The sequence below is a fragment of the Rhinolophus sinicus genome, linkage group LG10 (genome assembly GCF_036562045.2).
Source record: "Rhinolophus sinicus isolate RSC01 linkage group LG10, ASM3656204v1, whole genome shotgun sequence".
NCBI lineage: Eukaryota > Metazoa > Chordata > Mammalia > Chiroptera > Rhinolophidae > Rhinolophus > Rhinolophus sinicus.
Window position 1 is genome coordinate 17,296,394 of NC_133759.1, and position 25,869 is coordinate 17,322,262.

The following is a 25,869-nucleotide window of genomic DNA, read 5'->3' on the forward strand; positions in this document are numbered from 1 at the left end:
AACAAAATGTTTTCAGTGGCTACTATAGTCCCAAACTTTGTGCCAGACACTAAAGATATAATAATGAATAAAACCAGATGTGCCTTCATGGAACTTACAGCCAAGTTGAGGAGAAAAACCAAATTAGGTAATTACCAAAATTAAGTGATGAAACTACAGCTGCAATAGATGCTAAGAAAAAATATTGGGAGTCAATAATAATTGGGGCATTTGACCTTGTCAGGGAGGTCAGGAAAGCTTCCCCTGAGGAAGTGATATTTGAGAGATAAGAATTAACATGGCAAAAAAGGGAGAGGAACATGTTCTAGGCAGAAGAGATACCATGTGCCAAGGCTATGTGATTAGAGGGGGAAATGGCGAGTGTGAGGAACTGATAAAGGACCCAAATGTATGAGACACAGAGAAAAGGGCATGTGGTTCAGAGAAGAGGCTAGAAAGGGGATAGAGAGCAGATTGGAATAGGCCAATTAAATCACATTAGTTTTGTCTTTATGTTGAGAGCCTCTGAAGCTGGAGAGTGACATGACAGGATTGTGATGTGACAAGCCTCTCTGATCCCAGGCTGCAGAATGGGTTGGGTGAGGGTATGTGTGAATTCAGGGGAAACTATCTAGGAAGCTGGAATATCGTCTCCTTGAGAGACTGGGATGGTGGTAGCCAAAATGGAGATGACATCAACTATTTGAGAGATATTTGAAGTTAAATCAATAAGATGTAATGATGGATTGGATATGGGGCTTTCAAGAGAAGGACGTATCCCAGATGACTCAGGTTCCAGACTTCAGCTGGACAGATGGTACCACTTACTGAAAGAAGAAATTTCAGAAGAAGATTTGGGCTGGGAGAGCAAGATCATGAGTGTAGATTTTGACAAACTGAGTTTGAGAAGTCTTTGAGAATAGCTCTGAGAAGATACTGGAGGAGGGCTGTTAGTTCTATGGGTAGGAAATTCAAAGGAGCGACCTGGGCTGGAAATATACAGATAAAATCATTTGTGTATGGATGGTCATTGAAGATATGGGACGGATGAAGTCCTCTAAAAAGAGAGGATGCAGAAGGCTAATCTTTGAGAGACACAAACATGACAGAGAGTGAGGAGGGGAGACCAAAGAAGTAGGAGGAAAGCCAGCACTTATGCCGCCAAGAGGACAATTGAAATGAAGACAGAAGCATTTCTACTCGATTTAGCAGCAAGGAGGTCACCGGCACCCTCAATAATTGTTATGCTAGTGCAGTGAAGCATTTGCAAGGCAGATGGAGGAGTGTAGGGTAAGGAAATGAACACATGAACATAAATATGGATACTTGAATATAAGCATTCTTTTTCAAAAGTTTGACTCTAAAAAAGAAGAGGAAAAGGTATGTTAATAGCTAGAAGAGCAGAGGGCAAAAGATGCACATGGAGTGTGTTTAATAAATGCTTTTTAATATTTTTTGCTTTTTAAATGTTTATGGAAATACAGTTTCATTATCATTCTGTTTGAATATTTTCTAATTTCACAGGGAGGTCTCTTCTTTGACCCATACATTATTTAGAAATGTGTTGTTTAATTTTCTTATATTTGTGGGGTTTTTTAGCATATCTTATTTTTATTGATTTCTAATTTAATTCCTCTATAAAAGTTCTACAAGAAGGAGAAAAATATTTATGACCTTGGGTTAGGCAAAGACTTCTTAGATTTGACACCTAAAGCATGATTGTTAAAGGAAAAATTTAATAATTTAGACTTCATTAGAATTAAAAATGTTTTATCTTCAAAAGAAATCATTAAGAAAATGAAAATCCAAGCCACAAACTGGGAGAAAATATTTTCAAATCATATATCTAACAAAGGACTTGTATCTAGAATATGTAAAGAATATATAAAGAACTCAATAATAGGAAGACAAACAACCCAGTCAAAACATGAGCAAAGGACTTGAATAGACATTTCACCAGCGAAAATATACAAATGGCTGATAAGTACAGGAAAAGATGCTTAACAGGCAACATCATCAATCATTATGGAAGAGCAAATCAAAACTACAATGAAATACTACTTCACACCCACTAGAATGGCTATAATAATAAAAGATGGACAATAACAAATGTTGGCAAGGATGTGGAGAAACAGGAACCATCCTACATTCTTTGTGGGAATGTAAAATGATACAAACACTTTGGAACACAGTTTAAAACTTTCTTCAAGTTTTAAACATAGAATTACCATTGGATTTAGCAATATTACTCCTAGGTATATACTCAAGAAAAATGAAAACATGTCCACCCAAAGACTTATATGTGAATATTCATAGCAGCATCATTCATAATAATCCAAAACTGGAAATAATTCTAATGTCCATCAACATATGAATGGATAAATAAAATGTGGTATATCCATACAGTGGAATAGCATTCCATAATAAAAAGGAACAGACTACTGATACATGCTACACCATGGATAAATCTGAAAAACATTATTATGCTAAGTAAAAGAAGCCAGACATGAAAGACCACATATTGTATGATTTCATTTATAAGAAATATACATAAAAAGCAAATCTATAGACAAAAAGGAGATTAATGGTTGCTAGGGCTGATGGTATAAATGAAGAGTGACTGCAAATGGGTATGGGGTTTCTTTTGGGGGAGATAGAAATGTCCCAGAATTAAATTGTGGCAGTGGTTCTACAAGCTTCTTAAATTAATGAGACTTGTTTTATGACCTAGCATATGGTATATCTTGGTGAGCATATACCTCTGGAATTTTAAGCTCTAATATCCTCTCTCTGGCCATGTTTCTATTCCCCCAAATTTTCATGCCTCCCAAGCCTGCTGTTGGATCTTACTGATGACCTGAAACTCTCTACCATTAAGGCCGCAGTTCCTCCCTGTCCAGCCCAGACACCACCACTATCCTCTTTTGTTTTTTTTTTAAATTCTTGATTTGTTTTCTCTTCCTCTTTTTTTTTTAAAAATTTTATTGGGGAATATTATTGGGGAAGAGTGTGTTTCTCCAGGGCCCATCGGCTCCAAGTCATTGTCCTTCAATCTAGTTGTGGAGGGCACAACACAGTTCCAAGACCAGTCGCCATTTTCAATCTTTAGTTGCAGGGGGCACAGCCCACCATCCCATGCGGGAATTGAACCAGCAGCCTTGTGGTTAAGAGCTCGTGCTCTAACCAACTGAGCGATCCGGCCACCCCATCACTATCCTTTTTTAAGAGCCATCAATTCACTGGCCCCCTTACCCTTCTACTCTGTCTACTTATTCATCCTCCATCTTTAGTCCATCTACCATTGGCCTTTGCTGATTCACCAGTAATTGGGCACTGCTCTGGTACCTTTCCAGCCCATTCATCAGAGCCACAACCCCCTCCCTGTCTCCAGCCTCTGGAGGCCCCTAACTTGCCCAGCAGTGCGTGGTTTGTCTCTCCCCGCTTCCCCAGATGGCCTCTCTAACCTCCAGCACTCTCCTTAAGCCACCTTACTCTTCCTCCCACCTCCTGCTGAGGACTCACCCTCCTTGACCGCTATCAGGTGTAACTCCTTTGTTCCCTCGGTTTCCTGTCAGACTTATCTCTCTGCCTCCACCCTTACTTCCTGCCCAGGGGCCTCTAGGAGGAAGTGTAAGCTCTGAATCCCCTCCCCACCTTCTTCCTCCAGCCCAAGATCCTGTTCTCATACTTTCTCCTCCGGCATGTGTCAGCCTTTTGTCTTCTTTGCCAAGTCCTGGGTTGCAGTAAAGAAGTAATATCTAGGGTCTCTAGGACCTAAAAAAAGCCCTCCCTGGATGTTCCCACTTTAGCTACCAGGTTTGATCTTGTTCCCTTGCTCCCTCTTTTTCTCCCCTCCTTTCTTTTCCCCTTTTCCCTCTGGGTGTTCTGCTGTGTCACATATGTCCTTTGTTCATGCTTTTTCATTCCCTCACTCTGCCCACCTAGCCATCACGTATTCATCTGTCAAGACTGGTATTAACTTCTCTATGAAACCTTCCCAGACCCTTAGTCCAGGGAAGGACTGGCACCGTTCTCCTTTCAGCCCCTCTGTGCCCACATGGACTCAGCACCATGGTACTTTATCACACTTAGATTGGCACCTAGTTTCATCCACTGGGTCATAAAGTTCATGAGGGGCATTTTACAAATGTGCCCAGCTTATTCACCATCCTGCCCTCCTCCTGGGCCTGGGTGCTCTCGTTTGCTTTCAGGGTGTACAGATACCTGTGTGACTGAGCCTCTGAGAAGAAATGGGAAAAGTGTAGGCCCTCAGGCAGTCTTGCTAGTGATGAGGGGCTTTGCTGGGTGCTGTGGATACAGTGCCAAGGCAGCTGAGACGATTCAAACAAATCATTGCTCACTCAGTGTTGTCAGCTTCGTGCCTTAGGAGAAAGAACTTTCTGGAGATGCAAAGCAGAAAGAGAACATATCTGTTACAGGAATTATGAGAAGGACTGAGTAGCTTAGATAGAGATTGAAACAGACCCAAAGGATGGAAGGTTCTTCATCAGAATCAGAGGGAATTTTGTCAGGGAAGGAATTTCGTGTGGGAGAATAGTAGAAGCAAAGTGCAGAAATAGGAAAGCATGGGTGGGACGTTTTGGAAGTTAGAGGGGGTTCACCTTGGCCAGGTCATAAATGTGTCACACCCAAGAGTTACAGACCTAGATGTCCTGCTCAACACTTGAAAGACACTATCTCCATAATCATTAAGAGTGGCAAATGTGGTAGGATGTTGTATCATTTTCTTTAGTTTGCAGATGAGCAGATAGAGGCTCAGAGAGCTAAGGATCTAGTATGAGGTACAGAAGCAGGTGATGGAACAGTTCCCTGAGCACCAAGTCTATGTGACTTGACGTCTCACGTGAAAAGGCAGGCAGCATTGTAAAGGCCTCAAAGGCCCCTGAGGAGCTCGTGCTAATTAATCTAGGCAGGGGCTCTTGACTTATGCTATCAGTCTGATAAATGTTCTGCGCCTTCATTCTTGAAAAGGACATACACACACAATATGTGTGAATGCGTCAGAGGGTTCAGAACCCCAAACGTCCACCTAATCCATATGTCCACTCAAAAACTAGTACACAAATGTTCACAGCAGCATTATCCAAAATTGCCAAAAGGTGGAAAAATCCAAATGTCCACCAACTGGTAACCGAATAGACAAAATGTGGTATATCCTTATGATGGAATGAATATCTTTCGGCAAAGAAAGTAAATGAAATACTAACGCATGTTGCAACATGGATGAACCTTGAAAATACATTAAATGAAAGAAGCCAGTCACAAACCATATATATGGCATGATTCCATTTACACGAAATGTCCAGAATCAGCAAATCTAGACACAGGAAGATGAATGATTGCCGAGAGCAGGGAAAGGGGAATGTTGGGTGGAGGGCAGGGCATAGGGAATAATTGCTAAAGGATGCAGGGTTTCTTTCTGGAATGATGAAAATATTGTGGTGTCAGTTGCATGGCTCTGTAGTATACAAAAGCCTCTAAATTGGGTGGCCGGTTCGCTCAGTTGGTTAGAGTGTGGTGCTAATAACACCAAGGTTGCCAGTTCAATCTCCATATGGGCCACTGTGAGCTGCGCCCTCCTTAAAATAAATAAATAAATTAATTAATAATAATAATAATAATAATACCCACTAAATTATACCCTTTAAATGAGTGAATTATATCCGAACACACACACAAACACAGGCCCATCCACAGGATTTGTGGACCTGGGTTACGTAGGTCTGAAAATGAGAGGACTACCTACATCAAACATAAAACAGAACATCTGTGTTTCCTGTTGTTTTCTGCTGAGCAGTGGCCCCTTGTTGCTGAGGACTAACCCTTCCCCGCTCCTGAGGTTGTGAATGAGCAGAACACACGGAACAGAGAGATCCCACTCCCAACAGTTCTGACTTTTGGAAGAATGAGCCCTTTGGAAGATGTGGGGGTGGGGAGAGGGTGGATGAAGGACCATTTCTAAGACTCTGCCTCTGGGCACATTAACCCTCCCCGGGCATCGCCGCCCTGCCAATGTTCCTGTCCCCAGTCTCTTGGCTTATGCTATTCACTTGCTGTAAAGAAACTACCTTGATTTCCTGACTAAAGTCACTGGTAAGAGTGATTCATGAGATAAAAAAATCACTTTTGATTACTTCGGCTTTGCTTGCGTCGAATGTGGCTTTTCTGGTTAAATGCTTGAATGTCAACTGGGATTCCAGTGGGAAGAAGTCAAGTGTGTTTTGCTGTGTCCGAGAGACACAGGCCAGCTGTGTCTGCACAGAAGTTTTATCTGACCACAAACTCTCTAAGATAGGCAGTGCTTTGTGTCATAAGTACCATACCTAAAATGCCCTGTTCTGCCAATGCAGTGACATTTGTGTGGTTTATCTCTCCTTCAGGTGGATGTGGATGAGTCTCATATTAATATCCTCTGTAGGTTTGGGTGTATAACAGAGCATGGTAGTGAGAGGGGTAAGATAATGTCCCACTTTTCCTCAACCAGAATTATGCTTCAAAGAGCTAAGAATCAAAATAGAATACTGATTAAAATCAGTTATAGTTTTTAAAGGCAAACATTACCTCTTTCAAGATGTAAAAATATCACAAAATAAGAATTTATAACAAAGGGCTGACAAAAAAATCCCTTTTGTCACCAGTCTCATCCTCAGGCCAGGTGATTAGAGGGTTGGAACTTTCGGTTCCATCCCCCAACCTCTGGGGTGGGGGGGTGGGAAGGCTTGAGGTGGAGCTCCAGAAAAAACTAGAACAAGGACATTTGGAGAGCATCTGGGTTGGTGCACACCTCCAGGTGCTGGGAGGTGCACCTAGAAAGGGCTGGAAGCTCTGCATCCCACCCCCATACTTTGCCCTGTGCATCTCTACCGTTTGGCTGTTCCTGAGTTGTATCCTTTATAATAAACCCATAAATGCAAGTAAAATGTTTTCCTGAGCTCTGTGAGCCATTCTAGCAAGTTATTGAACCTAAGGAGGGGGTCTTAGGAACCCCCAATTTATAGCTTGTTGTTCAGAAGCACAGGTGTCTTGAGAACTGTGACCAGTGTCTGAATCGGGACAGCCTTGTGGGACTGAGCCCTTTAACCTGTGGGATCTGACACCAGCTCTAGGTAGATGATGTCAGAATTGAGTTGTTGGACACCCAGATGGTGTCCAAAGAATTGGAGGACTGATCGGTATCAAATAAAATATCCCAGAAAGAGTGAGGAGCGAGTGGTAGAAAATGCATTGGAAAGGTGGTTTTGTGGCCTCATGTGTGAAGGAATCTGGACATTACCTTGAGAACTTTGTAGAACTAGGGCAGGTATTAAGCATCAAAATGATATGAATGAATGTGGCAACAGTGTGTAAAATGTACCAGAGGGGAAGTACTTGATGACTGGCTGTTGAGCATGTAAACGTGAGAGATAAGGGCACTGCTTGTAGGGAAACATAATAATAAAACGGCATTTTCAGAAAATCATGATAATTAGGAAGAATATAAATGTGACAATGTGATATAAAGTAAGGTGTAGGGGTAAAGATGTTGGATCTTATATGGCATATTAGCTATCGATTGCTGTGTAACATTTCACCCTAAAATTCTGTGGGTTGAAACAGTAATAAACATATATTATCCTCACAGTTTCTGTGTGTCAGGAATTTTAGATTGGTCTGGCTGGGAGGTTCTGGATCAGGGTCTCTCATGTGCTTATAGTCAAGCTGTCAGCCATGGCTGCACCATCTGAAGGCTTAGCAGGGGCTGGACCATCCACTTCGAGGTAGCGCACTTATATAGCTGGCAATTTGGTGCTGGCTGTTGGCAGGAGGCCTTAGTTCTTCCCCACACAGGCTGCTTGAGTGTCCTCATGACATGGTGACTGGCTTTCCCCAGAGTGAGCGATCCAGGAAAGAAAGCCAGGCAGAAACCATCCATTTTTATAATCAAGGCTTGGAAATCACATAACATCATTTTTGTCATATTCTGTTGGTTAAAAGAGAGCCATTAATTCTGGTTCTTGTTGTGGGGATGGAAATTAGGTTCTGCCTTTTGAAGGGAGAAGTGTCAGAGAATTTCTGGACTATTTTAACACCAACGCCTACAGAGCCGTCAAGGGTTGATGCGTCTAGGAAGAGATGACCAATAAGTGACACCTGAAGGATGAGACTGACTGAGTCATCCATGTGAAGAGCCAGAGGAAGAATATTCCAGAACTAGGGAACAGTGAGTGCAAAGGCCAAAGCAAGAAAGATCCCATGAGCAAGGGAGAGAGTGTGGGAGATGAGGAGCTAGAGGTGGAGCAGGTGTGGGAATAAAGAATTTGGCTTCTCTTTGCTCCTGTGGAGGGTGTTAAACAGATAGTGAAAGAACTGATTTACATTCAGAAGATCTCTTCTCAGTGGGGGGTGGATTACAGCGAGGTGAGGCTGGAAGCAGGGGTTCCTGATGGGACCCTATTATAGTAATCCTGTAAGAAATTGTGATCTATGTAACTTTGCTAACAATTGTCACCCCAGTAAACTTTAATTAAAAAAAAAAAAGAAAGAAATTGTGGACTTGGGTGCCGGTAGATTGAAAGGATGGACCTGTATACAAAAGAAGAGGCAAGATTTGCTGAAGGATTATGAGTGGTGGTGGAGAGAAAGAGTCAAGGAAGACTCCAGAGCTTGGGGCCAAGCAGTGGAGGGATGGAGCTGTCAGCTTCTGAGGTGGGGAAGACTGGAGGCGAGCAGGCAGGGATCAGAAGCTCTGTTTTGGGCATGTTCAGTCTCAAGTACTTACTAATTCTTCAAGAGGAGCTATCTATTCTTGCCCATCAATCAAAGAGGTGGCCATAAAATCTGGAAACATAACAAGCAATAAATAAATAAATAAATAAATAAATAAATAAATAAATAAATCTGCATTCAATACAATGACATAATGTCATCTACGTTTCCAGATCTTATGGCCTGGCAGTCTTTTTAAGTCTGTACAAATTGGGAAGTAGATGACAGTGTAACTTAAAGGTATGTATTCAGTGCTTGTTATGGGAATGCAGAGGTAAAGTACCTGTCCCAGGTTTGGATCTGTTAGAAAAAGGCCCCAACTGGTAGAACTAACTCCAGAATGGAGGACGATGGGTAGGAATTACTCTTCTGCTCCCACACTCCTCTGAAGCTGGTTCCTGCCAAGGCCACCAGTGCCTAGATGGTGGTATGTTCACTAGACATTTCTCAGGTCTTACTTGACCTCTTGTCAAGTAACATCTGATATGGGTAACGATTTCCTCCCTAGAAACTCTTCCTCTAACTTCTGTGACCAAACTTCTCCCGGTTTTTCTTCCCCTTCTTTGTTCCTTCTCAGGCTTCTCTTTCAGTTTCTAGGTTTCAGACCTCAGGGCTTGATTCTGAGCCCCCTTCTTACACTTTCAGGGGCTGTCATCTTCCAGATGTGTCGGTAACACCCAACTCAGTATTATTGAGGGCCCAGAGCACCACATCCAACCACCAGGGGAGGCCTGCCATTGGGGGTCTTATAGACACCTCCAACCTGATAGGTATAAAACAGAACTGCTCCTCCTCATCACCCTGAAACCTGCTTTTCTGCTGGAGAAGTGGTTCAGGAGAAGGATGAAGCTGGGACTTCAGTGTAGCAGTGGGGATGGAGGGAGGGTCCAGCTGAGGGCAATAATAGCTACAGCCACACCACTGAGCGCTTACTGCATGCCAGCGACTGTGCTGAGTGCTCACGTGTGTCATCTCACGTAGTCATTGACAACAACCCTGAGAGAGGCACAAATACAACTGAGGTAGCCCTGACCGGATTTGGTGACTGATTAGTGAAAGCGGAACTAACTAGTAGAGGATGACTCTACTATTGTTAAAATGGGTTTATGAATATCATTTACTTTACTGAAAAGCCACATGCTAATGCTCCTTGATGTGAATCAGTTAGCTTTTGCTGCATAACAAACCATCCAAAACTTAGTGATTTATAACAACAACCATTAATTCAGCTCATCGTTTCGAGTATTGGCAGAATGAGTGATTCTTCTGCTGATCTCACTGGGTATGCCAGTCAGTGAGGAGTCTCTGCTCCTCGGTGATAGCTGGCTGTCTGCTGAGGCAACAGGGTCATCCACCAAGCTAGCCCAGGCTTGTTCTCGTGGCACTGGCAAGGTTCAAAAAGAGAACGTAAATGTTTGAGGCTTCTTAAGACCCAAGTCAGAATTCACATGTCACTTCTTCCATATTCTTTGGCCAACATAAATCATTAGACCATCCCTATCTAAGGGATGGAGAAACAGATTCTGCCTCTTGATGGGGGTTTGGGGTGGCTGCAAAGAATTGTGGCCATTTTTGCCATCTGCCATACAGGCCTCAGCACCATTTGACCCTTCTTTCATTCTGAATTTGATATGTTTTTTAAACTTTTTTGGCCTGATTTACAGTTATTCTTACCCCCTATAAAATCTACTATTCCCATCTAATTTGTTTTTCTTGTCATAAATCCTATGAACTTGGAAACTAGATAATCAAATTTCTTTCTACGAATATGTATTAATTTAGTAACAAAACTTGTGAAAATTGTGTGTAAACAGGAGTAGATAGGCTCTGAGTGAAGGAGGGTTTCCTACAATTTTTAGTGGATGGACTACATACCAAATGTTATATCGCTGCCTGGAGGTAATTTTCACTCACTAGTTCTTAGCTTTGTTCCAGATATGTGAGGCATGATGACTGTTGTTAGATGAGGTATTCCGTAAAAAGGGTCAAGCAATGATGGAACTTTTGGGAGCTGAAAAGGAAATGAATTTATATTTGGAGTTTGATAGTGGAGGAAGTGATTCATCTTTTATGCTAATATTTCAGGTTTTCATGACTTCAATTCTATTTGCATTTGTCCTAAAATCCAGAGAAACCATAAAATTTAAAAATGTTTTCATACTCTTAGATCAAGGAGGAAGCAAAGGAGTGTGATTTGCATCAGCTGTAGACCCCCTTGGGTCTGAAGGAAGGGGAGAATTCATTTTCTCCTGTGTATTGCAGTGAAATGTATTAACATCTTATCTAAGCAAGCCCCTCACTATTTTACCTTTTGGGGAAAAAAGTATCTTTTTCTATTCTTTCTCCCAAGTTAGCATTACAAATATTCATGAATTGTGTGTGATGAGGAAAAGACTTTTGTCTTTTCAATTTCAAGTTCTCCAAGTGTCTAAATGTCTTTCAGATTATGACAAAAATCAGCATTTAACCCAAGTTTGTTGTTTTTGAAGGAACTCTCAGCCAAACTTGAAAATTTTTAAACTATGATTTAAAACAGTATTGGAAATTTTGCTTTAAATTGTTATGAGAGGATTGTATTTATCTAAAGAATTTAAAACAAACAGACACACATCTGTCTGATTAAAGAAGTTGGTCAGGCATTTCTAGAACGTAACATTTATACTATTATCATCATGTTAATAATGGCAAAGAATGGGGAGTCTGTCAGGGGTCAAGCTATGGTCAGAGGAAGCCAGACTTTGTCATGGAACTTTTTAAGCTGGGACAGCCCCGGGAAGTCCCAAAAGCCATTGGTGCTCACTCTACAAATACTTGGCCCAGTGGGGCTCACTGTAGTAAGAGTATGTCTCCTTTTAGATCACATTTACCGGCATGTGTATGCTCCCCTTTCACCAATAATTTCAGCATAACTTTTTTTTTTTTAAAAGATTTTATTGGGGAAGGAGAACAGGACTTTATTGGGGAACAGTGTGTACTTCCAGGACTTTTTTCCAAGTCAAGTTGTTGTCCTTTCAATCTTAGTTGTGGAGGGTGCCATTCAGCTTCAAGTTGTTGTCCTTTCAGTCTTAGTTGTGGAGGGCGCAGCTCAGCTCCAGGTCCAGTTGCCGTTGCTAGTTGCAGGGGGCACAGCCCACCATCCCTTGCAGAAGTTGAACCGGCAACGTTGTGGTTGACAGGACACATTCCAACCAACTGAGCCATCTGGGAGCTCAGCGGCAGCTCAGCTCAAGGTGCCGTGTTCAATCTTAGTTGCAGGGGGTGCTTCCCACCATCCCTTGCGGGAGTCGGGGAATTGAACTGGCAACCTTGTGGTTGAGAGCCCAATGGCCCATGTGGGAATCGAACCGGCAGCCTTCAGAGTTAGGAACATGGATCTCTAACCGCCTGAGCCACCGGGCCGGCCCCTCAACATAACTTTTTAAAGAGAAACAAAAATCAGTGTATATATTTTTTTAATAGAATTTTTTAAAGTTCAACTCTTTTTAAGTGATTTTTTCCCCCAGAATTTTACTAAATCATGTTTTAAAACAATCACAGAGCTATTCAAGGAAGAGTGCAAATACTTCATTTTTTCCCCCAGTAAATAGTGTTCTCTAAAACTCTTATTAAGCAGAGGAATATGAAGTATTCTTTCAATAGGGCTTCATTTCACCTCGTCAGTGAATCTTTTCTCAGGCAGAATTATCAACCAGTGTTATCTGATGAGTGCCGCTCGGTATATATACAGACTATCACTCTGCTAAGTGCTGAGACTCCTGCCTTGAATAAGATGGACAAAGCCTTTCCCTTCATAGAGCCGATGCTGGAAGTAGCTGCTAAACCAGTAATCAAACAAATGGTACGAAGAGCGAACGATGACAGTAACTAGAAGGAAAAGAAGAGATTAAAGGGGTGATGAGTGACTTGGAAGGGAAGGCCCAGTAGTAAGGAGGGTGACTGTGAGTCTTCTCTCTGGGGAGGTGATGATGGAGTGGCGACCTGAGTGACCAGAAGGCTTTCCATCTGGGGAAACAGTCCTGAGGGATACTTAATGCACCGTGAGAAAGCCTGGTGTCTTAAAGTAATGGGGGGAAAGTCCAGTGAGGAGTTGAATGAGCAAGAGGCAGCGTGGCAGGGACAGGGTGGAGAGGAAGAAGGCGTGGGTCTGTGGGCCATGCTGCGGAGGTTAGAAGCAGGAGCGCATGCAAATCATATGATTTTCATTTGGCTGCTGTGTGGAGCCTGGGGTTCTGGAGTTGACAGAGGAAGCTGGGAGACTTATGAGGAGGCTGCAGCCGTCTAAGACAGCATTGCTCTAGAAAACTGGCTGTGAGGGTGTGAGAAGTGGCGAGACTGTGACCTGATCATGACCTTGCAGGCCTTTCACCATACCTCAGCCATGCTGTGCGGTAGGGGAACCGCTAGCCACATGTGGCTATTTACATTTACATTTAAATTAATGAAAGGGGACAGTTGGATTCCTCATTCGCCCTAGCCACATTTCAAGTGCTCATTATCAAGTGCACAGAGCTATTCTGTTGGACAGCACAGAACATTCCATCACTGTAGAAAGTTCTGTTGAACAGCAGTGCCTCCAATCTATATGTCTATGACCTGTTCTTTCCACATTCTTCATTCCTCTCCCTTGGAAGGGCAACCAAACCACCATAAACTTCATTTAATTCCTCTCTGTTAAGAGCTGAGAGTGGAGGGACATTTTGTTCTGAAGAAGTTCATAGCTTTGGAGAAATAGCCGAGGCCAGAGAAGATGTAACCGTGGGTTTGAGGAAAGTTAGAAGGAAGGTGCAAAGCGTAATGCCTACATATTGGAGAGTCATGAGGGTGAGTCAGGAGGTAGAGTTCATATGGCAGCTGACGGCTCAAAATGGGCGACAGGTGATAATTTGGGGGACAAAGGAATAACTGGAACAGATTGTGCAGTGTCCAGAATTCGGAAGTGATTAGGTGAAAAATAATATCAACTTTGATTAGCAACTAGGACTGAGAGTTTGGGGTTATGTCTATCAGTCACAGTGCAGTCTGGGAAATGGGGCTGCTAGGAGTATTCACTAGTAGGAATTAGAACTCACACAGGTGTGGGAGGAGCTGGGAAAGCGGAAGTTGGAAGCTGGGTCAGAGAAACATGGGCAGAAGCGCTAAGCAACCCTCCTGCACTGGTCAAGCCATCACCTCAGGGGAATCTCAGGAGCAAGTCCAGCCACCCAACCAGGATTTTGGGGAGCACACAGGGAGGTCTTGGGATTGTTGATCAACTGGGCAGAATCCAGGAAAACGAGCTGGACATGGAGCAGAGGAGACCCAGGATGCACTGAACCCACAGGCGCCCCCGTCCTAGCCACAGTGACTCCAAGAGCAGTGGTGGCTGCTTCCCATCCAGTTTCCCAATCTCAAGAAGGTCCTCCTTTGGCCAACTGACCCAGAACCCTCTGGGGGAGGGGATGTAGGGAAGCAGTTGCCAGCTTTCCGGGGGGACATGCCCGATGCAGCACAGGGATACTTCTGAAGTGGAGTTTTAGGTGTGAGAAGGAATCAAACCTCCACGTTGTTCACCTCACTGTTTGGTCAAGGGTTGGCTTGGCCTTTGTCGGGAACACAGTGTGGAGCCTGTGTCACCCAGGCCGTCCCTCGTGTGCTGCTCACAGAGCCCTCCTTCTCACTAATCTACCTTTGAACCCCCCTCTTCCCTTGACCGCAAAAGTGAAGTGCTGCTGCTGTTCGTTAATACTGTGAAAACAAGGCACCGACAGATTTTAAACTGATAAAAATAAAATTAAAAAAACCAACGGGTAAAGCTATTGTTGTATATGCCTTTTAGGATGGATCAAGATAGCTTATCCCAGGGTAAAAACAAGAGTAACATACTTCTGAGTACTGTGAAACTGTCACTCATTTTCTAAATGACTTACTCCAACAGACAGGTGGTTTTGAATCACTGGCCTCTTTTTGGGGGCACGTGAAAGCTCAGAGCTTTTCATCTGAGCAGTGTGAGGAGTGCTACTCTCCCTGAGCGTCCCCTCTGCCTGGCATTGTGCTGAGTACTGCGTCCTCCTGCCCTCACTGTCCCCTGTTCCCGGGATGAGTTCGGACCTGCCCAAGGTTAGACACAGTAAGTGGTGGGACTAAGATTTTTAACTCAGCGAGGAAATTCTTAGGGAGTTGAAATAAAAGGGACACCTGGAGGCTGAGAAGTACCCCAAGGTGAGCACCTAAGTAGCTCTAAGGTGAGTGACTGCAGCCGTGCTAGGGATCAGGGCTCAGCAGGTGCCAGCCATGGCTGGGCCTCCTCCAGGGTGCCCTCCCCCACAGTGCTCCTCGACTTACAATGGGGTTATGCCCCAATAAACCTGTCATCAGTTGAAAATATCGTTAAGTCAAAGGTGCATTTAATACACCTAATCTACTGAACAGCACAGCTTAGCCTAGCCTACCTTAAACATGCTCAGAACGCTTACGTTAGCCTACAGTTAGGCTAAATCATCTAACACAAAGCCTATTTTATAATAAAGTGTTGACTATCCCATGTCATTTATTATACGTATCACCTTTGCACTATTCATAAAGCCAAAATATCCTAAGTTGAACCATAGTAAATTGAGGATGGTCTGTGTCCGGGCCACTGTGGGTAGCAGTTACTTTTACTTCTTCCTCCCTTCCTTCTCCCTTTATCCCTGGCTTTCTCCCTCTCCCACATATTCTTCCCCTCTCTTCCTTTCTCTCTCATGTGTGTGATCGCCCCTCCTCGGCTCTGTTTCTCTCTACCCTCTGAGCAAATCCTAGCACATGCAGACAGGCTGTGCAGACACACCCAAACATGGTCCCTGTTCTTTAGGAGGCTCTCCACCACTCTCAGCTTTGTAGCGGAAGCAGCTTCCGCTATTCACAGAAACTGTCTTTGCACCTGGTAAGCTCACCTCTGCCCCTCAAAGCAAGCATGTTACCCTGACTCTGATGCTAGTGTGAAAAACCATTAAAACATACCAATAATATAGACACTCAACTGGGAGGACCCGTGTCCCTCCCTCCACCAACCCCCACATCCTTCTTGAGGGGTTGTTTGGTGATGGCTCCTGGGACCTGTGTGTTCTCAGGCTGCAGGCCCTGTGCTCACCTTACGCATGAAGACAGCATGGTCAAGACCCACCTCTAGGCGGGGAGAGCAAAGAAGGACAGTTCACTTCCTTGAGGTGGCGCTTGGCAATTCTCTGTGTACAGAAGAGTCAGGGAGCAGCTGGTATGTGGCGATAGGCAGTCCTCCAGGACCCAGGACGAAATCCAGAAACTTGGTGTAACTATCACAGTGTCGTCCAGTACTGACATGTGTGGCTGGGAAGCCAGTCGCAAACATGTGTTTTCCTGAAGCAGGAGTGGGTATCTGGGGACACTTCTTGTGAGTTCTCCCACCCAGCCTCTGCCCGACTTGGCCCGTCATCTCAGCAGAAGCTGGAACCCAGACTGGCCTGGGCCTGGTTCTCAGGCCTTGACTGTGGCGGGAGAGCCCCTTTATCGGGGCGTTTTCCTGCCCCCGCCACTGCTGGCTGGCCCACGTGTATCAGGGCTCTCCTATTCCTCAGGATTAGTGCAGTTGGGGTTGATGGTTTCTCTTTTTGTCTCTCTCTCTCTCTCAAGGGTCAGGTGTGGATTAATGGCTTTAACCTTGGTCGCTATTGGCCAGCACGGGGCCCCCAGATGACGTTATTTGTGCCACAGCATATCCTGGTGACATCGGCCCCAAACACCATCATAGCGCTGGAACTGGAACGTGCACCCTGCAGTGACGATTACCCGAAACTGTGCACTGTGGAGTTCGTGGACAAGCCGGTTATCAGTGCAGCTGTGACCTACAGTCATCCCCTTCAAGACGTGTATAATCAACACTCAGGACTGGACTATGTATGACAACTAAAGCCTTTGACCCTTTGGAGTTCTAGCCTTTCACATACCTCACATACCCTCTGGCAGCAGCACCGTTCACTGGAGCGCTCGGTTAGAAAATAGATTTCGCTTGTGTATTTTCACCTGAGGTTTCCCTGCAGCCTTGCGATGCCTGAGCCAAGCCAAGGGCCGCCGTGGCTGTGTGACGAGGGCGGTAGCAGAGGAGGGCACAGGTGTCCCTGAAGAGTTGGAACAGAGGCTTTCGAGGTGTCTCTAATTTTTATTTTGGAAAAATCATGTTGTCTTTTTGTTAAATAAAATTTGCACTTATGATATTACTGTTTTTAATGTTAAGTGGGTATTAAATTAGAGGTTCTGATTTAAATCATAACTAGACTTGAGTGGGCTGAATAAGCCACTTCACTAACTTGAGGTTTCCAAGGCATGGAAAATCGTCTTGGTTTGATCTAGTGGACTGCTCATTTTCTTCTGATTCTTATTTGAAGTGTGATCCCCTTTTGTGTGCTTAGTCGTAACAGCTGCACCTATCCACACTCTCAGCACAGGCCTGCACACGTGTCAGTAGACACACATACACGAGTGCGTGTGCTATGTACATACTCGGATAGGCAAGGGCATGGTGTTGCATAATACACAAGTTCTGAGCATATTATGTATTCATTCACTCGTCCCTCACAAGAACTCTGAGGAACGTATTGTTATCTCCCCCCAAATTTACCAGGCCACACCACTGTAAGTGGTAGACACAGGGTTTGAACCCAGGTCGTCTGGCTCTGGTATCCAGGCACACACTGCATACATAATATATCAATCTATGCTTATGTTTTTATAAGAAAGGATTGGAACAACATAAACAAAAATGTTAATATGATCAGATCTGGGTGGTGTTTGAGAGATTGCTCAGTTTTTTCTTTTTATGCTTACCTGTGTTTTAAATCCTTTACAGAGAAACTGTAAATTTTTTAAGGGAGGGAGAAAGGAAAGATTTTTTTGATGCTAATCTATAACGTTTTTTTATGACAGTGTATTTTCCCCCATCTCATAGACATCAATAATGAGGATCTGGAAGTCAACAGAGAGTTTTGAAACTGGTTGAGCCAGCTGTGGGCGTTGAGACAAACTGAGGCTAGAACTTTCTGTAGGACCGTTTTCCACTGCATCTGTTTCTCGATGTTCTGCATCATGTGATGTTTGGGCCTCCCACAGGGTGAAGTAAATGCTACATGGACCCATGGCCTCATTTCATTACTTTTCCTTTCACAGCTAAGTTACCAAAAATTTATAAAGTGAGGCTCAAGAGTTGTGCCCAGTGATAAGCTTTGGAAAGAAATGGGAGATGATTTTAAAGCATTGTGTACGTAGGTAAACTGCACCTCCTCTGTCTCAGAGGCCAGCACAAAGTCCCCAGTAGCCTCTGGCAGTAGAGCGGGATCACCCTGTCGGAGTGTGCACTTCCCTTCCATTCTCTCATCCAGTCTTTGGAACCACACTCTAAGGGAGGCAGCACTAAGCCTACTGCACAGGTGACAACATTTAAAGCTTCAGCAAAATGTGGAGTTGGATTCCAGTCTGTCTCCATCCGAAGTCAGAGTGTTTGTCTTGTCAGTGTGAGGCAAAGTTTTGGGATTCTCCCCTTTCTACAGCACCAGGACTTCCCTTGTCCAGGATGTCATGTTCTGGAAAACAGGCTCTTAATAGATAAATAGAACCATCCTGGACTCTACTTCCAACCCGTCCAACTATCTGTACTACCTCTGAAGGCACACATGTACCTTCTACAATGGTGTAGAATAGTAGATCTTGGAAGAGAACCATAGTTTAAGTCATCCTTGTAACGAACATCGTGGCCTTTTCCGTTGTACTGTTGGTTATATGTGTCCCAGATTTATGTGACCTGCACAACATCTTGTTTTAAAACAGCTTTATTAAAGTGCAATTTACATACCATAAAATTCACCCATAATAAGGTATAGTTGGATGAGTTTTACTAAATTGATAGAGTGGTGCAGATACAATCCAGTTTAGGAACAATTCTTTCACCCCAGAAAGTTCTCTTAGGTAGGATGTCTTCATTCCCATCCCCATACCAGGCAACAACTAATCTGTTTTCTGTCTCTATAGTTTTGCCTTTTATAGGAATTTCCTGTAAATGGCATCACAACAGGTAGTCTTCTCCGTCTGACTTCTTTCACTTTGCATAACATTGTTTGGGGATCATCCATGTTGTAGCACATTCTGGAATGTGCTTCCTTTCATTGTTGAGGAGCATCCAATGTGCAAACATACCTCATGTTGTCTATCCGTTTGTGAGTGGGTGAGCATTTGACGTGTTTCCGGTTTGGACCTGTTATGAGTAATACTGATCTGAACGTCCCGTCCAATTCTTTGTGTGGTCATGGTTCCAATGCTTTGGGGTAGATACTGCGGAGTGCAATTGTTTATCCATATGGTAAATATATGTTTAGCTTTTCAAGAAACTGCTGAACAATTTCATAACATCTTTTTTGAGGCTAGCAAGGAATGAAGTAGTGACAGAGTGGCACTCAGCAGAGCCCTGTCCATTCCCAGAACTAGCATCCCTTCTTCTTTCTGTCTTCTCTATTTTCCCGGCTCTGCCTCAAGCTGTTCATTGTCTCTTCATGTTTTATTTTTTTTATTTATTTTTTTTTATTTGGTCTCTGTTAGTCTGTCAGACTTTATTTCTCAGCAAATCCAGTTTATTCAGAATGAAATTGTTTACCACTAATCTGAGTTTGGGTTTTTTTTTTGTTTCCCCAATAAGCAATGTGTCTTCTGTCAGATGACAGAAATAGGAAATGATCTTTTGTGATCTTTGTTTCTTGCCTTATGAGAGAAACAAAGTCATTTTCTGAAATCGCTGTTTTAGTCAGTGTGAGGGATTCTGTCTGGGCTATGGTAGAATAGACAGGTAGTGGGGACCAATAGCTCGTGGGCTGTGAGGAAAAGTCTGGCCAATGTCCAGACAATTGGAGTGAGGTGGTTCTGGGGTAGCCCCGCCTCTGCTCTTGGTCTGACTGAGCATCACTTTCTGGGTTGTCCCTCGCCTTCCAGCCTCCTGGCCCTGAAGCCTGGGCACCCAGCAGCTGTCTAGTTGTCTATAAATGCCCAGTGAAGATTCTGAGCTGATAACCCACTAGACAGTTGCTCGACTTGCTCCCCCAGGGGATTTCCTGGTGTGAGGAAGACTCCCCCAAGCTTCAGTCCTCTGAACTCCCAACCCAGCAGCAGCATCGTCTCCCTGGGTGAAACAGGACAGACTCGAGGACAGAAGCAGGTTCATGTTCCTGCTCCATCACTTAACATCAGTGTGCTCTCAAGCAGGTGGTTCACTTACAAGCCTCAATTTCCTTATATCCTAAGTATGGTTTCCACCTCATGGGATTGTAAAATCAAATGTAGTAATCATCAAAGCACCTCACACGGCCCTTGCCATGTAGTAGGTGCTGACTGAGTGCTAATTTGATTCTTTCCCATCACATTCCTCATAGAAGCGGGTGAGGGACAAAGGGAAAAGAAATGCCACCCAGGACACACCATTCTTTCCCTGTAATCCTTTGTGTTTAGTTCAACAACTTGGTTCTTCTCCTGACCAGCCACTGTGATTGGCTGGAGGATACAAAGGTGAAGGACACAGTACACTATAAAACATGGACGCAGACCAGAAGATGGAGGAGGTGGTTCCACAGAAAGAGGGAAGGTGCCTCATCCATCAAGCCCTCTGGCATTAATCTGGCATTGCTGAGGGGACAGCCTGAGCCTGCACGAAAGACTAAAGATGGAATTTGGACTTCAGAGACCTCAGTGTGGCTTCCTCAGGGCTCCACTTCCTTCAAGCCTCTATTTACTTGTTCTCAAAACTTAAGCAACTTTCCAGTGCCAACAGACTGAATTTCTAGCCCAAAGGGCATTTCTCATCATTGTTTTGCTTGTTGTCTGTTGCTGCATATCCAATCACATCAACAAGCTTTCATAAGTGACATAAAGCAACTATTGTGTGGTGTACATGATTCTATAGATCGGGAATTGGGACAGGCAAGTACAGGATGGCTTGTCTTTGTTCCTTGATATCTGGGCCTCTTATGGGTATTGGAGTCGTCTGGAGATTCCCTCACTTGCATGTGTGGCATTTGGGCTGGGCTGACGTGAAGTCTGAGCTCAGCTGGGACTGTCAACCAAAACATCTCCATGTGGCCTTTTCCTGTGACAGTGAATAATAATAATAATAATAATAATAATAATAATAATGATAAATAACATTAGTAAAATACTCTGAATGTTTCATTTCGCATTACAGTATCTCACTGAGTCTTAGTAAGAACCTTTGGAAGGAATAGGGCAAGTTATATGCAGCCCAATTTGCAGTTTAGGAAAATTAAGAGGTAGGAAGGATTGTGACTGACCCAAAACTGGAGGGAGTGGGGTGTGAAACTGAGACTCTTGCCTCCAAACCCCACCCTCTTTTCCCATAGGCAGGTTGCCTTGATTGATTGGGCTACAAGGGAAAAGTTTTGTATTTGATTTGAGAAAATTCAAAACACAGAAGAACGATATTTCAGCAATACTGCCTGGCTTGCTTCTTTGACACTCAGCAAATTCCCCAGCAACTTAGCTGTAAAATTCTGTGAGCAATGGGTTTCTCTGAAAGAAGTAAGCAGAGTGATGCTACTTGGAATTACAGATGAGAAGTCAAATGGTGACTTTTGATTTTTCCCCAGAAAGAGCTCTTCCCTGAGGAGGCTGAGAGTGAACAGAGAAGCACTGCAGACTGACATTAGCTCGAGCCCTTGGGATGACAAGAACCTCACAATTTTTCTTGTGGGGGACTAGGCTCATCTGTGCACTCTCTGCCATGCTCATTAGACACCAACACGCATGTACATGAAACAAATAGGGTAAAGTAATTATGGACCAAAGAGTTCATTTGTCATGGATCACATGACCCTGAACCATTCCCAGATCCCCCCATGAGTCTTTCATGGTATTGTTTTAAATTTGCGATTGCCTAGAACCTAAATGCCAAATCTTTCCACTAGACAGGAGTTTTGAAGTATAAGTTCTCTCTTAATATTGTTGATCGGTTCTTGGAAGCTAAATGCCATATAACAAAACCAATTTTAACATAGGCTAATTGATATAAACGAGAGTTAAGCTTCCTATGGCATCTCATCAACATTACAATGAAATGATGTTGAACAACATGACATTATTCGCGACCTGTACTAAATATCTACAAGAAAGAAGAGCTAGATGGGGAGAGGACTAGTTCTGTCTATCTTTCTATTAAAAGATTGTGATAAGAGGCAGGTATTGGAATACATCCTCTGGGTCCTGTCCTGAAGTCATTGCAAATTCATGTTGGTCTCATTACAAACTCTCAAGAAACCAACCTTTTTAAAGATGGAATTCTGATTGTTCAGGAGAACAGAAGTGGAAGCTAGGAAGAAAGGTGATAAAGATAATTATTTGATTTCTTTCCCTCTCTGAACACCAGAATTTTTCCTCTTACTAACTAGGGAGGAGTCACCCATCTTAGGTATTCAAATAGAACCATGCTTTTGAGAGTAATTAACTCCTCACTCTGGTATAAAATTTCAGTGCCTCTGTTACCTATACACAGTAACACATGTAGGATGCAAAAGCCATACAGCACGAGTGAACCAAACTTTCAGCCCCTTCTCACTGAGCAGGTCCCTTCAACATCCTTTTGGTCTCAACTACTCCTCTTTCTCTTGGTAACAAAATTCTGGGGCCACTTTCTGACCCCATGTTTTTATACACTGGAATTTCCCCTTCTTTATTTCAGATACCCTATAATTTCAGTCCTTGGTCTTTGAACCTGAAAAGTATCCAAGATCCATTTTTTTTTCAATTGGGGAATATTGGGGAACAATGTGTTTTTCAGGGCCCATGAGCTCCAAATCATTGTCCCTCAATCTAGTTATGGAGGGCGCAGCTCAGCTCCAGGTCCAGTTGCCGTTGCTAGTTGCAGGGGGCACAGCCCACCATCCCTTGCGGGACTCGAGAAATTGAACTGGCAACCTTGTGATTGAGAGCCCACTGGCCCATGTGGGAATCGAACCGGCAGCCTTCGGAGTTAGGAGCACGGAGCTCTAACCGCCTGAGCCACCAGGCCGGCCCACACACATTGACTCTTGAAGCTTGGAAGTCATTAACTCTTATCACCTGGAAGTGATATCAAAAACAAACAAAACAAAACAAAAAAAAAACACCAAACTTTAATTTAAAAGCATCATTAGGGAATAGTCACCACAAAAATTATGAAATTACTATTCATCAAGAAGGTATATTATTCTAAACATTTGTGCATAAAATAAAATATATAAAGAAAGATATGACTGAACTACAGGGAGAAATTAACAATCTTCTATCATAGAGAATTGAAAAACTGATAGGATAGTAAGAAAGAGAAATAATAAATCACTGAGAGACATTTTTGCATTTGATGATCCAAAGTAAACTGACAGTGAAATTAAAAACTATTTTGGATGGGCTCATGAGGCAAGGTGCACAGAAGTCAATGCCTAGAGAATCCCAATTCTCTCATAAGACTGGGAAGTCTAATAGGTGACTGGCCCATGTTAAACTGGGTGGTTACAATTCTCAGGGTAGAAGTGAAATAAATAGAAACCACCCTCCATTCTCTGAATTGCCAGGAGATATAGGGACAATTTCCTTGATGATGAGCAAGGCAGGAATAACTGACAACCTATCCCTGATAGGTTGTGAGCACAGGTCAGGGATTTGTGATTTAAATTTGCATCACTGAGATAGCCCAATAAACTTCAGGCAATGAATTAAAGTGTTATACAGAACTAATAATGTCCTTTTATGTCTGATAGAAGCAAATTCAAAATCATCTTTGGAATAAGGGTACCTTCATCCTACATCCTGGGAAATCCCCCCAAATAATTTTCAAGGTCAAAGAGCAGTCATATTCAAATACATAAGAAAACAAAGCAATATAAACAAGAACCAGCAGTAAAATACCCACATAATCTTCAGATATTGAAATTATGAGACATACTTTAAAATAAGCATTCTACAATATTTAAAGAGAAATAAACAACCTTGAAAATATTTGCAGAGGATAGGAAACTCTATGATGAAACATCACAGATTTGTAAAAGAACTAAACAGAACTTTTGGAGCTGCAAAATAAAATAACCAAAATTTAAAACTCAATGTGTAGGTTTGGGAGCTGGTTAGATACAGTAGAAAAGAAAATTAGAGGGTTGGAATACAGATCAGAAGAAAAATACAGTATGTAGCAAACAAACAAAAAGAAAAACATGGGGGGAGGTGGTGAGAGACATGGGGGAATACAGTGAGATGATCCAACATATGTTTAATCTGAATTCCAGAAGAAGATAGAGAGAATACGGCAAAGGAGTATTTGGAGAAATAATAGGTCAGAATTTTTTAGAATCAAGGTAATGTGTCAGTCCATAGATTACAGAGATACAACATATCCCAAATACTTAAATTAAACAAAATTTCAGATCTAGACATATCATAGTAAAACTGTAGAACACCAGCAACAAATAGAAGCATCTTAAAAGTTGTCAGAGAATAAAGATTACCTTTCAGGAGTAGCAATAGACTGAAAGAGGATTTCTCAAAAGCAAAAATAAACGACCAAAGATAACAGAATGATATCTTCAATGTACTGAAAGAAAATAACTGCCAACCTAGAATTCTGTACCCAAGAAAGTTATCACTCAAAAATGTTGGCAAAATTAAGACATTTTTTGAGAAGCATGAACAGAAACTCTCACTGAAAGATATACTAAAGCATGTACCTCAGGAAAAGTCTGAAAGTGACTCTAAAAGGAGAATCTACGATTTAAAAAAGCAAAGAGCAAAACAAAATGGTAAATATGTTCATAAATGTAAAGAAATATTAAATTCATGATACAATCATGATAATGGCTAGTGGACCTCACATTATTGAATTACAATACACAAAAACAAGAACTATAAGATAGGAGCGATATAAAAAAAGTCTTCTACTTTGTTTTGTTGTGGTGGTTGTTTGTTTTGGAGGGTTTTTCGGGTAGTATCTAAATAAGGGCAAAAGTAAGTGAGTTCTTTTAAACTTTGAAATTTTAAATATACTCTCCAAAAAAAAAGGGAAGAAGTGAGAGAAAAAGAAACTTATAATAGGTAGCATAATTAGAATTCATTAACTAAGATTTATACACAATTATATCAGTAATCACATTAATATAAATGGACTAAATATAACAATTAAAAGACCAAGATTGGCAAAATAGATCTTTTATAACCTAACTATATTGTGTCTGCAAGAAAGCAAATTGAAAACAGAATACCAGAGGTTGAAACTTAAAGGATGGAAAATGCAAATCAAAAAACAAACAAACAAACTGGTATAGGTCTTAGGATCAGAGAAAATATATTTTAAGATAAAAAGAGACACAGAGGTCTCTTCATAATGGTAATTTTTAATTCACCAGAAAGATGTAAATATGTCATATTTGCATATACTTAATAACATGGTCTCAAAACATGAAGGAAAACTGTACAGAATTACAAGACATAGTAAATCCAAAATCATAATGGAAAATTTTAATGAACTTTTCTTAAGATTTAATTAAAGAGGAAATAAAATATTAGAATGTTTGATTCACATGATTAAACATCTTATCCTAATAAATAGATATAAAACAATCCACGCCCAAAGTGAAATGTGTATTCTTAATTAGCAAACATAGAACATTACAAAAATTGGCATACACTGGAGTCACAAAGCAAGTCTTAATAAATTTCACAGGTCTGAAACAGACAGAACACACACCCTGAACTCAATACAACTAAGCTGAAAATCAATAACCAAAAATTAACCAGAATGTTCCCATATATTTGGAACTAAGACATGCATTTCTAAATTACTGATGTTTTGATAGTAAGGATTTTAGAATATAGTTCGAACTGAGCAAGAATAAAAGCATTACATATCAAAACTTGTGAGATACAGCAAAAGCTATATTCTGAGGAAAAGTTACAGCCTGAAAATGTGTTTATTAGAGAAGAAGAAAGTCTGAAACCTAATGAGCAAAGCATCTTCAAGGAGTAAGAAAACTAGCAAAATAAACCTGAAGAATGTAGAAGGAAGAAATATATGTAAAAGCAGAAATAAAATAGAAAATGCATATTTGATAAAGAGCATCA

The 25,869-nt window shown here is 42.2% G+C and overlaps 1 protein-coding gene across 2 annotated transcripts in view; it reads left to right on the forward strand.

The window, feature by feature from the left end:
* The window catches only part of GLB1 (galactosidase beta 1), an 81,287-nt gene extending 64,337 nt beyond the window's left edge, over positions 1-16,950 (forward strand). For both annotated transcript variants that reach the window (XM_019727728.2, XM_019727729.2), the window contains exon 16: positions 16,372-16,950. In XM_019727728.2, coding sequence (XP_019583287.2) covers positions 16,372-16,641 — 270 coding nt within the window. In that variant the 3' untranslated portion in view covers positions 16,642-16,950. The remainder of the gene's footprint in view (positions 1-16,371) is intronic.
* Positions 16,951-25,869: the final 8,919 nt, after the last annotated feature.